Source organism: Podarcis erhardii (genome assembly GCF_964252035.2).
Source record: "Podarcis erhardii genome assembly, chromosome: 11".
NCBI lineage: Eukaryota > Metazoa > Chordata > Lepidosauria > Squamata > Lacertidae > Podarcis > Podarcis erhardii.
In genome coordinates, this window is record NC_138501.1 from 12,015,363 (window position 1) to 12,032,701 (window position 17,339).

Genomic DNA, 17,339 nt, shown 5'->3' on the forward strand with positions numbered 1-17,339 from the left:
CTATGTCATAGTTGCGATGCCCCCTAGCCTCAGCACCCAAAGCAGCGGAACCAGTACCACTGCTGTAAATCCACCTCTGAAATGTACCATGCTAATTAATACAATGAGTGGTGAGGAACTCAAGGCAATTCCACAAGGTAGGTTATATTTTGTTCAATACAGTATTGTGTAATTTATGGCTTTCCAACCACTCTTAATACTGCATCTATACGTTTAAAAAAGCATCAAGAACACTTTCCCAAGATAAATATAATGAGAGGATAAATATTATGCATCACTAACAATAATTTTGCTCTAATCAAGCAGCTAGCTGCTTTTTATAAGCTGCCATAAGAATGATTCTTTCATAAAACACAAATACCCTATGTAGAGTATACAAGGATGGAATATAATCAGCTAACAAGATGACTATTTCCAGAGACGTAGCAATGATGGACTGCAATTAGTAACAGGCCAATGGTTAAATTATTTCTAGGGCACTTGGTGTTATGTTCATGAAAGTGGCCTTGCTGCCAGTGCATCATTATTTCTATGACTGTGTATTTTGACCACCAAATAAATCTCATAGCTTGGACCAGCGCCCCAAACCAGTGACCTACTTTCAATGGGGTGGGAAAAGAACGGAAAATCGTCCTATGAGAGGAGATTAGCTGAAAGTCTTCATGTAGCAGAATACTAGCATCCTGTAAGCAGCTGTTGAACCACACACACACACAAAAGCTTTCTATTCTAATTGATCTTAGAAAAAGCTATTTTATACTATTTTCACATTCCAATACACAGCCTCAAAAATCAGTGATTCAAATTTTTACTTTTAGGGGCAATAACTTGTTTAAAATATTTTTCTATAATCCAATTTTGGAGTCAAACTAAACCCATTTTTTTTTAAAAAAAAGCACAAAAATTGCTTTACTTTATTAAACTGAGAAAAAGTTTTAGAAAAATAATAATTAAGTCCACTGTTCTCAAGACATCTGTGGGAGTAGCATGGTGAATAATATGAACACAGGCATCTGTCCATAATGACAGATCTGCGAACATTAAGAAATAACATATCATTTAAGAGATGCTGCTGATATAATTCAGCCAGAAACAAGTCCTACTAGCTGGTCTTACTTTACTCAAGAAGTTGACATTTATGAGCATACAGATAAGCACACAGCAGTTTGTAAAATGTTTCAATTTACTTTTTACACAATCAAATGTGTACAAATTAACCCTTCTTCAGAGGTAAGGGTTAATGTAACAAAAGCTTCATAATCAGGTTGTTACAAATATTACCTTGACTTACCAGCAAGCCTCCAAATGTGGTTTCCACCAATTGCTTCCCATCAGCCCCACCCCCGCCATCAACTGCCATGTGCATAGGCTTGGGTGGAATTGGGGCTTGCTTTCATTTGGGAGGTAGAAAAGACTATAAATAGGAACGAACCATTATGTTTCCTACTCCCCCCACCCCAAATCTCAGCAAATGCACATTAAGAGCTTGCCTTTCTCCCAAATCCTCCAGCATGCACAGAGGCTAAATTCTTTCACATTTGGTTTAAGAGTAGTACATGAAGACTTCTGCTGTATCTTACCTACTCTAACCACAGGGCAAGCAAGAGTTTGGAAAAGGAAATATATACTGCCAGATGTCCTTCTTGCCAGAAGGCCAGGGGCATTGACAGATTAACAGTCTCTCACTTACAAAGTGCAACTCATATCGAACAGCTTTTCTAGATAATGTATTTAAAATATTTATATACCACTTTTCTATAAATATATATATACGAAGTGGTTTACAACTTCAGCATATATTGACCCTAGTTCACACATACCAACTGACAGATCAAAATACTATGCATTAGATTAGGCTTTGAAAACCAGGATTTTAATATTGTTCTCCAATATTCATATTGTGTCTCTGATGCATCAGCTCTAGAAATATTTATCAAGCGAATTACAAAGAGATTCATTTGAATTAAGTCTTATTTTAACTACTTCTTTAAAAAAAAAGATGTACAAACCACAGTTCTCTGTAATTTACAGAAGCAGAACTAATCCACCTATTTCTATTAACAATGTGCATACTTAGTTTAATTACTTGGAAACCAGGGTGGCTGTTCAAACAGCTGCTTTCTACACTATTAACAATTTCCCTGGAGGCTATTTCTTTAAAAAGAAACATAAAATAATTATTACCTAATATTTTAAATTCAAACAAAACCAAATATTCAACAGACTGGCAAAGCTGAGAAACAACATTTTATTGCAAAAATATGCCCTCATTTAAATCTCAGATTCTGATGCCAGAATCTACAGTTAGTTGGATCTTGCATAGAAATATTCAAACTTCAATTTGATAATACAGATTTTTGTTATTATCTGAAAATGAAAAATTAAGATCTCAAACTCTTCATCGGTCAGGTTGATAAATGCAAAATGCCACACACTTCAGTTGTAGTAGGGAGAAGAGAAAGGTTTCCAAATTTTTCTACACACACACACACACACACATATATATATATAAACAACAAAAGCAAGCGCGCGTGCACACACACACACACTCTATCTTACACTTAGCCAATAAAACTAAACAGGATTATAACTGACTTAATGCTTCTTCAAACTATAGTAAGATGACAATAGTTAGTGATTCTATAAAGCAGCTGGCACCACACCTTTAATATTGGCAACAATTAGCCACCAGTAATGGACATCAATGCAGCCAAAGGGAATAATAATCAGAAAAACACAGAACCCTGATAAGGGCTTACATGCCCAGGATTCCACTGATCATCTTTCTCTAGTGAATTTCCATTCTTCACTTCAAAAACCAGTTCTCCTTCCCCCTAATACTGATTTAAATATAAAGAATTTTCATCTACAACAACTTATGGGAGCAGGTAGCACTGTGGTCTAAACTACTGAGCCTCTTGGGCTTGCCAATCAGAAGGTTGGCGGTTCGAATCCAAGCAACGGGGATGTTAAAAAAATGTGTGATAGAAACTTAACTTAACTTATCCTGGGGCCGAACAGCACTTCCTAAGCATGACCATCTGAGTAGGACCCGGACCACCACAAAGCAGTGCCACCCAGACCTAACTCAGCCAACTGCTCCAGAAAGATACCCTGGTTGTATCAAAAGCTGCTGAGAGGCAGAGGAAAATTAACAGGGACACATGTTCCTTGTCTTTCTCCCAACATAGGTCATCCTACGAGGCGACCAAACAGTTGCTATGTAAAATGTAAGCTGATTTCTAAAACCTTGCTTAAACACCCCAGAGATAGTTTTGTTGTGTTTCAACGGATATTAAAAGAAATACATTTTAATTTTTAAAAGGTTTAATTTACCAACAAAACCAAAGACACATGTAACAATCGAAGCTTATTATATTACTATTAGAAGATTTCATACCTGCACCAGGAATGATAGCTAACTTCGTTTCAACCAGACCCATTTTTGCAGAAGTAGCTTAAAATAAACAAACAAATAAACAGACCAATGTTAGTTCTTATAAAATTTGCATGGGGCTTTAGAAAAAAGAAGCCTATATGAAATAAGCTGTTGATGCACTGAATCTGCTTTTTTTAAAAAAAAAGTATTTAAAGAGGCATTTATATATTTTTATGTATAAAAAATTACAGCGAAGGCACCTGATATCAATAGGCAGGAACTTCCTAATATGCATACATGACACCACGCTGATTAAATATGCTTGCAAGTTGGAACCGTCTTGTGAAATACACTTTTTCTTCTCTTTTTAAACATCCGTGATGTTTCTGCGTGAAAGATGGAGGGCTGCAGAACCAACAGACAGGATGTATTTTGTTCATTAGTCCAGGCTTCTTCAATACAATAACACAGGAAGAGTGCAATCCCATATATACGTACAACTACTCAGGATTGTCTGGACTAGAGAACAATATGTATAGCAAGCTAGAAGGCAGATTTGCTTGACAAGTGAACCAAGGGAAACACATGACACGGGCAGGATGCAGAAGACTAGCTAACAGGACAGTAATAATCTCCATCATAAGAGAGAAGCATGGTTTTGTATTTTGTATCCTATTCAGGATCTGTTAAGAGAAGAGTGTTTGCCATAATCTTTTGGCAGCCAGTGTGACATGTTAAAAGTAGGTTAACTTTAAATCCCCACCCAGCTGTAATGATGACTAGGTAGCCTTGAGCAACACATTGCTTCTCAACCTAATCTACTTTCACATTATAGTTGTGAGAAGTGGAGGGGAAGAAATCTCTTTAATAAATAAAACAGTGTGTGAATAAAATGGGACAATCCCACTTATTCTGTGCTCCTTGAGAGGAAGAGTGGGATCCAGATGTGATTCTGGTAATTCTATTACTCTTGAATAGTATAAAAAGGGCAGGATCAGTGATTATATTTTAAAAAGTCAAGGGATACGCCATAATGATTACATTTGTAGTCTTCCCTAATCTGCAAGTTTAGAGCAGTTTGTAGAACTGTCTAAGAACCAAGTATCTCTAATTATTGACTTACAATCAACTAATTATAAAAGGAAACAAAACAAGCCAAAACAATGAAACGTAATACAGGTAACTCACAACTTACACTTATTTAACATACGCACTTGCAGTTTTATGTGCGTTGCCAAAAAAGTACAGTGTGTGTGTGTGTGTGTGTGTGTGTGTGTATATATATATATATATATATATATATATATATATATATATATATTAATGATGCAAATATGGTATGCCAGGGGGATGGAGAAAGGAACCATTTTTAGCTGGTGAAGCAGGAACAGTTGGCAATGCTTGTACTATTTTCATTGTTCTTTCTCCTCTCAGGAATTACAGGGAAACACTAAGAACACTTTCAACTTAATCCTGTGCATGCCTACTCAGAAACATGCCCCAGGTAGTTTCAATGGAACTTATTCCATGCACAGGACTGCAGTCTCATTGGGTTTCCCCCCACAACTAAGTAATATGTGGCAATTCAGGTAGACAACTGCCTGGGAATAGCTTTCCAGCCAGCATCTTATGCTGAAATGCTATAACCTCTTATATGGGAATTAGTCCAACTGAATTCAGTGGGACTTATTCCCATATAGACATATACAGGATTGCACCATTAAGCCTGCCCCCTTATCCTCTAACTAGCTTGTTACCTACAGTGCCAAAGTTACCAACCACAGTGAGTTTATCTACTCCAGATGCTCTCCAAAGAGTAAGAACCTAATGAAAGTGCAACCTTTACTAAAGCGAGAAAAAAACGCTAAGCTTAAGAACTGTGTCATCTTAATGTTCAAAATTACGTAAAATTAATTCAGTACTGAAAAAACAAGCTCTCCTTGGTAACAATTAAACAAACCTTCTACAATATTAAGAGTGTTAACTGTAAAAAAAGAGAAAGCCTTACCTGCCACTCTTATGTCACAGGCTAAAGCTAATTCTAGGCCGCCACCTAATGCAATGCCATCTATTGCAGCAATAGTTGGTACTGGAAGGTTAGCTGAAAGGTAAAACAATAATTAACAAAACAAAGATATGGAATTATTTGCATAATGCACTTCATTCATCCCCCAAGGCAATTTTTTCGTAACACAAAGTTGATTCAGTGAAAAAATGTTTCTGTAGGCAAATTATGCAGCCTGTTTTTTCTGTACAGTATCTCAATTGTAATCTAAACTCTGACCACAAAGACATTCAGAATGCTAACAGCAATGCAACACTGAATGGTAGGATGATTTCAAACTTCAAGGTAAGTGAATGTGCAGTATTCAGTTGACTCTGCTTTTCACCATAATAAGCAACAGCTGCAACTACAGAAGGATGATCAGTTTGTTTCCAGTCTGTGTCAGTTTTGCACATGTTCATTCATAAGTTAATCGCATCCCATTTCAGCATCAAACTGCTTTTGTTTAAAAACTGCACAAAATTTGCATTATTTCATGATACACATCTTGGTACTTTTTAAAGAAAAGAACTGTATCATAAAGTTCGGAGAGATGTAAAAACCAAAGGAAAAAAGTGTTCCAATCTGCCATATATCCAGGAAGAGTAAATCATGTCAGCTCACTTCAAAATCCAGAACAAAATCCTTGAGCATTCCTATGAAACAGTTGCTGGATCTGTTAATACACTGGTGAGGATGAAAGTGAGAAGTTGCCTACTTGTAATGTAGGAGAGCCTACATAGCCAAATCCCAAGGTTTGCAAAAACAGTTTGTTAATAATGGTCTCTTAAAAATAGAAGTTGGTAAAGCCAGCTACTATTGATTTTATATTGTTACTGGAAGAACCGTAACTTTGAGCTGAAAAGAATAACTTCCTTTGCAATTTAATTTCACAAAAACTTGGGTTTGCTCCTTTAGGTGGGGAAGAGGACAAAACTTAGCTTGTTCAGTAAACTCACAATACATAATCATTTATTTTAAAAAGATAAATGCAATTATATTTTAAATTAGAAGCAGCAGTAAATCAAAGTCATGTCTGGAAAACAGCCCAATGTTCCATGACAGATTTCAATCTGTTAAGTATTTTACAGTGTTCACCCTCATTGATAGAAATATTTCACAAAAAGGAGTATATTCGCAATCCAATACTACTCACCTTATTTTTTAAGTTAGACACACACACACACACACACACAGAGAGAGAGAGAGAGAGAGAGAGAGAGAGAGAGAGACTATTAACAAAGGAATGTTTCTACAGTCACAGCTAGCTGCCTTTACACCTTCAACCACATCCTGTGCATCAGCAGGAGAGGTTAAAACTGATCCAAATAATCAGGAAATTGAAATCTCAAACTGACACTATAGCAAATTTTGCCCTCTGGTTGGGCACAATCATTTAGAGCAGTGGTGGTCAAACTTGGCCCTCCAGCTGTTTTGGGACGACAACTCCCATCATCCCTAGCTAACAGGACCAGTGGTCAGGGATGATGGGAATTGTAGTCCCAAAACAGCTGGAGGGCCAAATTTGGCCATCACTGATTTAGAGTACAGTGGTACCTCGGGTTACAGACGCTTCAGGTTACAGACTCCGCTAACCCAGAAATAGTACCCTGGGTTAAGAACTTTACTTCAGGATGAGAACAGAAATCACGCGGTGGTGGCGCGGTGGCAGTGGGAGGCCCCCATTAGCTAAAGTGGTACTTCAGGTTAAGAATGTATTAAGTTCTTAACCCGAGGTACCACTGTATATAGAAATGTTAACCAGTCTATGTGAGGGTAGTTGAAGTCACCCATTACTACAATGTTTCATTTTGGGGATGCTTCTTTGAATTCATTCTTCATCTCAAGATCTCCCTGAGCATTTTGATCAGAGGCACCAAAACAGCACATTCCTAGTACTAAATTACTTTTGGGGCTAGGTATGATTTTGCGAGGAGTCTGCCCTTTTGGCTTTTCTAGCTTCTTGGACTCAATGCTCTCTCTGACTCACAAAGCTACATACCGTATATACTCGAGTATAAGCCGACTTTTTCAGCACATTTTTTATGTTGAAGAAGCCACCCTCGGCTTATACTCGATTGAGGTGGGTGGTGGCGGCGAAGGGACAAATGACCCAAAAGCGGCCCTTTCTCGTCCCTAGTCCCGCTGCTGCCGCCTGCCTCTCGCAAGGACAGGCACAGGAGCTGCAGTTGGGAGAGGCGATGCACTCTTGCGAGCGGCAGAGGCAGCGGTGGAGAGACCAGCGGCCCGAAAGGAGCCCTTTTGGGCTGCTCCTTCCTTCTCCTCTGCCCTTGCTGATGTCGGCAGAACAAGCAGCCCAAAAGAAGCCCTTTGGGGCTGCTTGTTCTTCCTCTGCTGCTGCCGCCACCACCAGGTTTGTGGTGTGGTGAATCGGCTTATACTTGAGTCAATAAGTTTTCCCAGTTTTTTGTGCTAAAATTAGGTGCCTCGGCTTATATTTGGGTCAGCTTATACTCGTGTATATACGGTAATCTCCAGTATGTCCTTCTCTGTCCTTCCTATAGAGTTTATATCAAGAGATAACTGTGTCCCACAGGTTTTCTCAATTTCACCAGTTTTCCATTAAACCCACTACATTAATGCCATTCTCTAAGACTAAGCACTTGCCTTGGTGGCTTCTAGCATTTTGATCTGTGCTGCTTTGGCCCGCTTGAATTGCTGTCCTGTGTCCCAGCACTTACAATGCCTAGTTCTCCTCCATCCCCGTTTATTTTTCATCATTTTTAACATCCCTAATATTTTAAGGTGTCAATAATTTTCCTTTAAAAGCCACATCAAAGTTGATCATGGCTGCTGTTTTGACTTATTTATACTAACTGCAGGACTGATATGAAGAATTATTTCTCCAGAGGTTCAAATAAGCAATGTTTCCTCACTGGATATTGTAAACAGAATGATCTATTAACGTTCTGTTTTACCAAGTACTTTTAACATTAAGTGCAGACCTGCATCAGTAATGGAAATCTCAATGCAGAAAATGAAAGTGGACAATTAGTCTTGGTGTTCCTGTGCGGCAAAGAACGCATCTCTAATTTTAGCGTAAAAAGCAATACCAAAAATAGCAGGCTTTGATGTTTTCCCCCAGTCTCAGTGTCCAGGATCTATAGTTTCCAGCTCAGTACAAAATGCTTATTTTTATATCAAAGTGATGTTTAGCAAAACACCAGTACAGTGGTGCCTCGCAAGACGAAATTAATTCGTTCCGCAAGTCTTTTCGTCTTGCGAGTTTTTCGTCTTGCGAAGCACGGTTTCCCATAGGAATGCATTAAAAATCAATTAATGCGTTCCTATGGAAACCGCCTTCAGACCAGGTCCGGGGACAGTCTGTCCCCCGACCTCTTCTGAAGGCCGGTGGGGGGCGAAAGTCTTTGTCCCCCCTGCCTGCCTTCCCGGGGGCTTTTAAATCGCCCCGGGACAGCGGAAAATTCCTCCGCTGCCCCGGGGCGATTTTAAAATGCTGGCGGGCAGCAGCGCTGCCGCCCGCCAGCATTTTAAGATCACCCCAGACAGCGGAGACTTCTCCGCTCCCGGGGCGATTTTAAAATGCTGTCCGGCGGCAGCGAAGCCTTCGCTGCCGCCCACCAGCATTTTAAAAACCCTGGGACAGCGGAAAATTCCTCCGCTGTCTGGGGTGATCTTAAAATGCTGGCGGGCGGCAGCGCTGCTGCCCGCCAGCATTTTAAAATCGCCCCGGGGCAGCGGAGGAATTTTCCGCTGTCCCGGGGCGATTTAAAAGCCCCCGGAAGGCAGGCAGGGGGGACGAAGACTTTCGCCCCCCACCGGCCTTCAGAAGAGGTCCTGGACCTCTTCTGAAGGCCGGTGGGGGGCAAAAGTCTTTGTCCCCCCTGCCTGCCTTCCCGGGAGAGCGGAGAAACGCAGCGTTTCTCCGCTCTCCCGGGAAGGCAGGCGGCGGGGGGGGGGAGCAAAGACTTTTGCCCCCCGCCCGCCTTCAGAATAGGTCCAGGACCTCTTCTGAAGGCCGGTGGGGGGCGAAAGTCTTTGCTCCCCCCCCCCCCGCTGCCTGCCTTCAAAAGCCGTCCGGGAAAGCGGAGAAAGCGTTTCTCCGCTCTCCCGGAAAGCAGGCAGGGGGGAGCAAAGACTTTTGCCCCCCGCCCGCCTTCAGAAGAGGTCCAGGACCTCTTCTGAAGGCGGGCGGGGGGCAAAAGTCTTTGCTCCCCCCTGCCTGCCTTCAAAAGCCATCCGGGATAGCGGGAAGCGCTTCCCTGCTATCCCGGACTGCTTTTAAAATGCTGGCGGTGGGGAGCAAAGCCTTTCGGCCCCTGCCGGCCTTCCTGGACCTCTTCTGAAGGCCGGAGGGGGGGAAAAGGCTTTGCTCCCCACCGCTAGCATTTAAAAGAGGTCCCCGGAGATTTCCCTATGGGCTTTCTTCTTGCGAAGCAAGCCCATAGGGAAATTCGTTTTGCGAAGCGCCTCCAAAACGGAAAACCCTTTCGTCTAGCGGGTTTTCCGTCTTGCGAGGCATTCGTCTTGCGGGGCACCACTGTACTTTGACAAGAAATAAAATCAAGTAGCAATGCAGGGAAAACACAAAACAGCAAACAATTGTAAGATATTGATTGTTGGAAAATGCTTGGATCTTAAGTTTTCAAAGGCTGCATTCTGACAATCATATATTGACTTAACAAGCCTAGGTATGAATTAGCCTTCTTGCTATACACACAGCCCATTCTCCTTTCACACAAGTGAGTAGAACAAGCCAAGATGTTTTCTGGAGTTCTCCATTTTGTCTGAATTACAAAACAATGTTAACAGCTTCAGATCAAGAATAGTAAATGATAGTTTTGAAGTTGACTTAATATTCTGGTTTGTTCCAAAACAGGAAACTATAGTTTATTGCTTGCTTGCTCCTCTATCAAGCAAAGGAGTTTACAGCCAAAAGCCTCGCTCTTATCTCCAGTTATTAAGCAGACACAGTCATCCAAACTCACCCAGTAATTTCCATCATTTATGAACGGTAGAATAGTGGATGCAGACTCAAATTTTTTTTAAAGACATACGAAATCTAACAGCTTACTTTTAATAGCAATTAAACAACAAATACACAATCTAGAGAAGTGATGCATGGACAAGAACCAACTCTGTTGGAGAAAATACATCGTAAATAGTCAACATCTTACTGCAACATTTGAAATATTTTTCCAACAGGAGTGGTATAATTTAGAGTACTAGTGACTAACAATCCTTCATAAAAATCCAAGCTTGTTAGTATACTTTTTAGTACAGTTTAAGGCATAAAGTATTATTATTATTACTTATTATTAATATTATTATTATTAAAATTTATATACCACCCTATAGCTGCAGTTCTCAGGGATGTTCACAATATAAAATTACCATATAAAACCACAAAATAAATAATCAAAAATAAACAGAAACAGCCAAAGAACCCCCAAAACACATAAAAACTATTTTAAAAAAATAATTAAAAAACACAATTAGATAGATAGATAGATAGATAGATAGATTCTTTATTGTCATTACACAAGTGCAACATTGCACAAGTGCAACGAAATTGGATGCCATCCCTTAAAAACAACAAAAGCAAAACAACAACAACCACCAAACAAACCACATTCCAGCCACACCCACACCCACACCCATCAAACTCCCAGGTCACACTATCGAGTTACTGCATTTAAGAAGGCCACAGCTCTTGGATAGAAACTATTTTTCAGTCTATTTGTCCTTGACTTGATGTTTCTGTATCTCCTGCCAGAAGGCAGTAGTACAAACAGACTGTGTCCCGGGTGAGATGCATCCTGCAGGATATTGTTTGCTTTCCTAAGACAACGGGAACCGTACAGTTCTTCCAAAGATGGGAGGGGATGACCAATAATCCTTTGGGCTGTGGTTATGACCTTCTGGAGCACCTTCCTCTTCCTAGCTGTACAGCTGGAGAACCAGGCACAAATACAGTATGTGAGAATGCTCTCTATGGAGCCTCGGTAGAAGGACACCAGCAGTCTCTCACTCAGATTGTTCTTCTTTAAAAGTCTGAGGAAATAAATTCTCTGCTGGGCCTTCTTCACCAGAGCAGTGGTATTTGCGCTCCAAGTCATGCCCTGATCGATAGTCACTCCCAAAAACCTGAATTCCGCCACCCTCTCCACCCGTTCCCCGTTGATATACAAGGGCTGAATGTCCGCCTTTTTTTTCCTGTAATCCACCACCAATTCCTTGGTCTTAGCCGTATTAAGAGCCAGATTGTTCTCTCCACACCAAGCAGAAAGCCGCTCCACCTCGTCCCGATAGGCGGACTCATCCCCTCCTGAAATGAGCCCCACCACCGTAGTGTCATCAGCAAACTTGATGATTTTGTTGCTGGAATAAATGGCTGTACAATCATACGTATAGAGAGTATAGAGCAGGGGACTCAACACACAACCCTGTGGTGAGCCGGTGTTAAGGCTAAGGGCTGTGGACATATGTGACCCTACTCTAACCCTCTGAGAACGTTCTGACAAAAAGTCCAAAACCCAGAGACAGGTGGAGTTGGAGAGTCCAATCGCCTCTAGCTTGGACACCAGTCTATGGGGGAGGATAGTGTTAAAAGCAGAGCTAAAATCCACAAACAGCAGCCTCACATAACTCCCCGGCTGCTCCAGATGGAACAGAGCAGCATGGAGAGTGGTAGTGATAGCGTCTTCCGTGGATCTATTTGCCCTGTATGCAAACTGGTAGTTGTCAAAAGTTGATGGAAGACAGGAAATAATGTGACGGCGCACCAGTTTCTCAAAACACTTCATGATGATTGGAGTCAGTGCAACTGGTCTGTAGTCGTTCAGACTACTGATTGTGGATTTTTTAGGCAGAGGAACAATAGTTGACGACTTCAGGCAGGGTGGGACAATAGACTGGTGTAAGGACTTGTTGAAGATCTTGGTAAAGACCCTCGCCAGCTGATCCGCACAGCCCTTCAACACCTTTCCCGTGATGCCATCAGGTCCAGCAGCCTTCCTCGGATTCACCATCCTCAATACCTGTCTCACCTCATGCTCCTCTACAGTGAATGAGGGGCCCCTATGGGCTGGTGGCTGTAATACCGGCGTCTCAGGTGGCTCCTTCTCGAAGCGAAGGAATTAAAAAGCAGTTTAAAAGAATGTATACTGTTACCAAGGTTTTCTGGTTTGCTGTCATTTTAAATACACTCCTGAACACCTCATCTTTTAAGTCTTGCTTTGTAAGCAACTGCAAAGCAAGTAATTATGCAGCAGAACAGAGGAAGTGAGCAGTGAACTAGCTATCAAACAGGAGGTGAATTTACCTTTGTTCCCTACGGGGCTGTAAGAACTCCAGAAATATGCAAATATATCTACACACAGTCACCATAAGAATACGCTTTTATATGGTCACAGAATAGTCCTGGTGAGAATACTGACAAGAAAGTATTGTCTCTTCCAGTAAGATAATCGCCAGTCAATAGAATTAGTAAAGCTTTGTGACTACATCCAGAGTTTGCACACGAAACCCTGAAAGAAAGCTAGGATGCTGTCCCAGGATCTCTCTTCAATTTTAAAAATGGAACCTGCCTATACTTTTCTACTATGACCTAATTATCTTTTGGTGGGAAACTCAGAGTACCACAGGTTATATTCTATTCCTTTGTCTCAGTCAGCCTTCCTTTTCTACCTACTCTATTTCATACCCTTGTTTGTCCTCTGTATCTGTTATTTTCTCTGGTTTAGTTAGAAACCTAAAGGCAAGACATGGCCTTGTGTTTCCCTTTCAAGCCTAATCTGTATTGAAATTGTCCTTTGTTTTTTCTGGTGTTATGTTTCGCTGACTAGCTGTACGAACCAATCTGGTCTGTGACCGTTTAATAAAATTTGATTTGATTTGATCCCTTTCAAGCCACATCTCCTTTTCAGCATTTAGAAATTAGAAATTAAACTGCAGTTTTGCAGGACACAACTTGCCTGTATAGCTCTCATCTGAATGTCTACTGACTTTGCATATGTGCCTCCTAATTCTCAATTGCTGTTACTTCAAGTGAAGTACCAAATTACATTATAAACTGGATCCTTTGTTTATTCACTTAACCTTCTGTCCTACACCTCCCTGTGGCCCAAACCCAGAATCATTTACATTTCAAATTTGCCCCTTAGCATCTAGATCTCCCTCATCTCCTGCCAGATTCTTAGCACTTTTCTTTCTCCTTAGATGACAACAGTAGTTTTCCCCACCTCTGTGTTTATCTGCCTTCTTTCTTTTCTGCCTAACTAAACTTATAAGCTGTGTTTCAGGCACCATCTTGTGTGTGGCTCTCATCTGTATTTGTACTCACTTTGAATGTACTCACTGCTACGTGCATATAGAGAAACCTTCCTATTACACACTGTAACTCTGGGTGCAAGATATGAGCACAAACACTTCTGGAGGTGACATATCCATGCAAGTGTGTGCATGTGATTGGGCACATGTTAACAACACAACCTGTGAATGTGGACATTCTATTTAGCATCTTACCCCAAAGAGCTAGAAGTCTTATTTCAGAAAAATACCTTATTACAGTGCAAGAGATTCCGGAGCAATGATTTCCCCAATACTGGACAATATTAGAACTTATCCAAATAGTAATGCATTCCCCATTGCTATTATTTCAAGAAGGTGAAATATTGAAGTTTTATACATTTCTTAATGTTTTAGAACTGTACACTCATAAAATAGGAAGTAAAAAGGTACCATTTAATAATACATTAGTGGTGGTTTTATTAAGGTATACATTTTGAAGGAGTTTTTGGAGTCTGTTATTCCTAAAAGAAAGACTTCAAAGCCTTATGCATAAACCATTAGCTCTCATATTATGATTTCATAATATCTGGACAGAGCATTTCATATAGCATAAAACCTTCAAACCCTGAGACTCGAAACAAGCTATTAATAATATACTGTTGTAAGAATGGGCCATGAAAGAGAGACTTAGTGGTTTCTAATGGTAGGTGACGTTGCTGTGATGTATTTTTATTTCATATTAAATTGTATTATATTATTCATGTACATTGATTAATTTCTGGGAGTTAAGAATAGGACTAGGATAAATTGTGTTTGCTGTACCCGTATTTTATACAGTTTGTATATGTTGTTTGTCAATGTGTGGTGTGCTATGCCTAATAAAGGATTTTGAATTGAATTGAATATACTGTTGTCTATGAGCAATGAGATTTTCACTTACCCATTTCATTAATAGTTGCCCTTGCTTTTGAGACAAAAGAGCTTACTTCACTAGAGTGCATTTTGGCTCTTTCTTTAAGGTCAGCACCTGCAAAGGACATTGTCTGGTTACAGTCATATTCAGGTTTTATAGTAGTATGAGCTCAAAGAAACCATAAATGGCATCATTTATACTTTCCAGAAAAGCAACTTGAGCATTTGCAGGAAAACCTATGTGTATGATTAGCTCCTGACAAGATCAGGGGCTCCTAACACCTCTCTTTATCAAACAGCGCATATTATGCATGAAAATATTTATATAAATAATTTACTGAGAACTTAACATACATTAGGCACAGAGAAATAAAAGAAAGGAACAGATCTGACACACAAAGGCCTGGTACAGGCATAATAACCCCAATCCCCAAAACATGGCTAGGATATTGAAAACACCTTGACGTCTCCTTCTGCCAATCACGTAACTCTCACAAGTCAAGTCACTCCTTCCTACGCTTTTGGGAGGTGACCATAACACAGTGTTACACTTGAACTAACATTAACCCTGATTAGCATCAAACCAATGAAGTTTGCAACCAAGGAGACCGGGAAAGCTGTCAATGCTGGATCAAGAAAAAGAGATGCACTCTTGATCATTTAGAGAAGGTCTAAAATCTATCTACATGTAACACAATGACAAGGGATGTAAAACAATACAACACTGGACTCAGCAAGTACAACAATTAGAAGGTAATGCCCTATCACCCCTTTTATTGCAATTGCCATAACCCTTTTGTGAAGTCAGCTGTCAGGAGGAAGTATGATGAGCTAAAACAGAGGGAGGTAATCTTGGCCCTGCAGTGGCTATCAAACTCCCAACTCTCTTCAGCCAAAATGTTAAATCTCAGGATGGCCGGAGTCATAGTCTAACATCAGGAAAGCCGTAAAATCTCAACCCTGGACTAAAAGATTCCTTTTGGTTTCTATAAGGGTGAGTCATGGGCTGTCGCAGGGTGTCATGGCGAGGAGAGTGAGTCATCAAATAATAAACCAAGATTAGTACCAGGTGGATGCAACTCTTCGTGTAGATACCACATTACCTTGAAAAACAACCTCTGACCACAGGGTTCCAAGCACTATGATATTGAGAGGGGTACATTTGCGGGCAACATATTTTTAAAATCTAAAATATAATGGTAAAGAACAAGGCCATCCTAAAGTATAAATGAGATATGTGTCCAAGTTACAGAATTTATCCAAGCAACAAAACAGATTTTGTTTCAAATTTCATTTTTTAAAGTTTTCCCTCAGGAAGAGCACTCCCTAACAGCTGTTACAAGCTTCTGTACTTACAATTAGAAAAAAGCTCACTGAAATGAACACCAGCTACTGAAGTATTTTTACCTAGTCTAAAAACAAACCACTTGTCTGCATAATGGGAAAAAAACATTATGCTTTGTAGACCAAATGCACGTGTACGCATAATTAAGTGTGACTCAAATGTTTCTTATAATCATCCCACTCACAGTACTGAAATAGCTAATACATATATTAAAAACCAAAGATGGCAAAAATCTAGTGATGCTTTTCTTCTGCCAAGAGAACATAAAAAGCATGTTTAACAAGTGAAAAATAAAAATAAAATGAAAGGCATGTGTCAGAACTTGAAGAAAAAGTGGCTTTTATCATTTTTCAATAATACATCATATCTACATCAGGAACTTGCAGCAGGCAACATTTTTAAAAACAAATTTTAAAATTAAAATAAGCTATTTGTACCGTAGCAAACCCACTCCATATGCCCTTATCCAAAGCAACAAAACTCAATCCATTTCTTATCTTACCCATCATCATTACTTCAGTGGTGGCTAATTAGCCTTCAATTAATTAGCTCAAATTAGCCCCCCTCCTATGACCTAAAACTGGGTATACAATGTAATGAAAGGATTTTAATCAGATGAAAATGAAATTTAATGGAGTCTTAATACCTGATATTCACTTATCTCCTCCCCACCTCAGTGCTACATGATTTTGTCCAATAGCCCTACAGCTATTAAATGATCTGGTGAGGTGCTGACTTTCTGACCATTTTCAAACTTATTCAGCAACACCACAGCAAACAGATGCCCTTCACCTCCAGTAGATAACAAATGTCCCCAGATGAGCACTTTCACAAACTGCACCCGTTAGACACAAAGTGCACTCTGCAAAATGAACCAACAACACAGCCACCATAGCACTGCCATTTATCAACGACCCATTTGGACACATGGCTTTATCCAAGCCTTCTAGCTTCAAAGAGCTACTAGTATACAATGTCATAGCAGCAACGCAGAATACATATCTGAACACAGACTCTCAGCACACTTTCATAATGGCACAATGAACATGGTATTTATAAAGTAATAAAAGTATGCAATCATGTGCTCAGTTCACAATACTTTTCATATGAAAAGTGCAACAGATTTATCAGTATAAACAACTATGAAAATTCTCTCCTCTAACTGGCTAAACTGAAAATAGCAGAGATGGTGTTCAAGAGCATGCATGCATTCTGGCCTTGAATGCTTGATGTCAGGTACTGTGATGAATTTTCTGTATTTATCAATGCTATTGATCTTTAATAACTGTGAATTTTGACCATAAGTAATACTCAATGGGAGCAAACTTGAAAATGTAGTTTATTTAGTATTAATCAATAGAGAAACTGATTAACTTAGCTTAGAA

General features: G+C 40.0%; 1 protein-coding gene across 3 annotated transcripts in view; it reads right to left on the minus strand.

Annotated features, from left to right (window-relative positions):
* The window catches only part of AUH (AU RNA binding methylglutaconyl-CoA hydratase), a 31,569-nt gene that overhangs the window by 10,239 nt on the left and 3,991 nt on the right, over nucleotides 1-17,339 (minus strand). For 2 of the 3 annotated variants that reach the window (XR_014161115.1, XM_081880557.1), the window contains exons 4-6: nucleotides 14,638-14,724; nucleotides 5,388-5,480; nucleotides 3,401-3,457 (exon numbers count right to left, since the gene is read on the minus strand). Coding sequence is in view for 2 of the 3 variants with exons in the window: in XM_081880557.1 (XP_081736683.1) it covers nucleotides 3,401-3,457; nucleotides 5,388-5,480; nucleotides 14,638-14,724 (237 nt within the window). In the remaining variant the exon portion in view is untranslated. The remainder of the gene's footprint in view (nucleotides 1-3,400; nucleotides 3,458-5,387; nucleotides 5,481-14,637; nucleotides 14,725-17,339) is intronic. The other variant, XM_081880558.1, reaches the window with a different exon arrangement.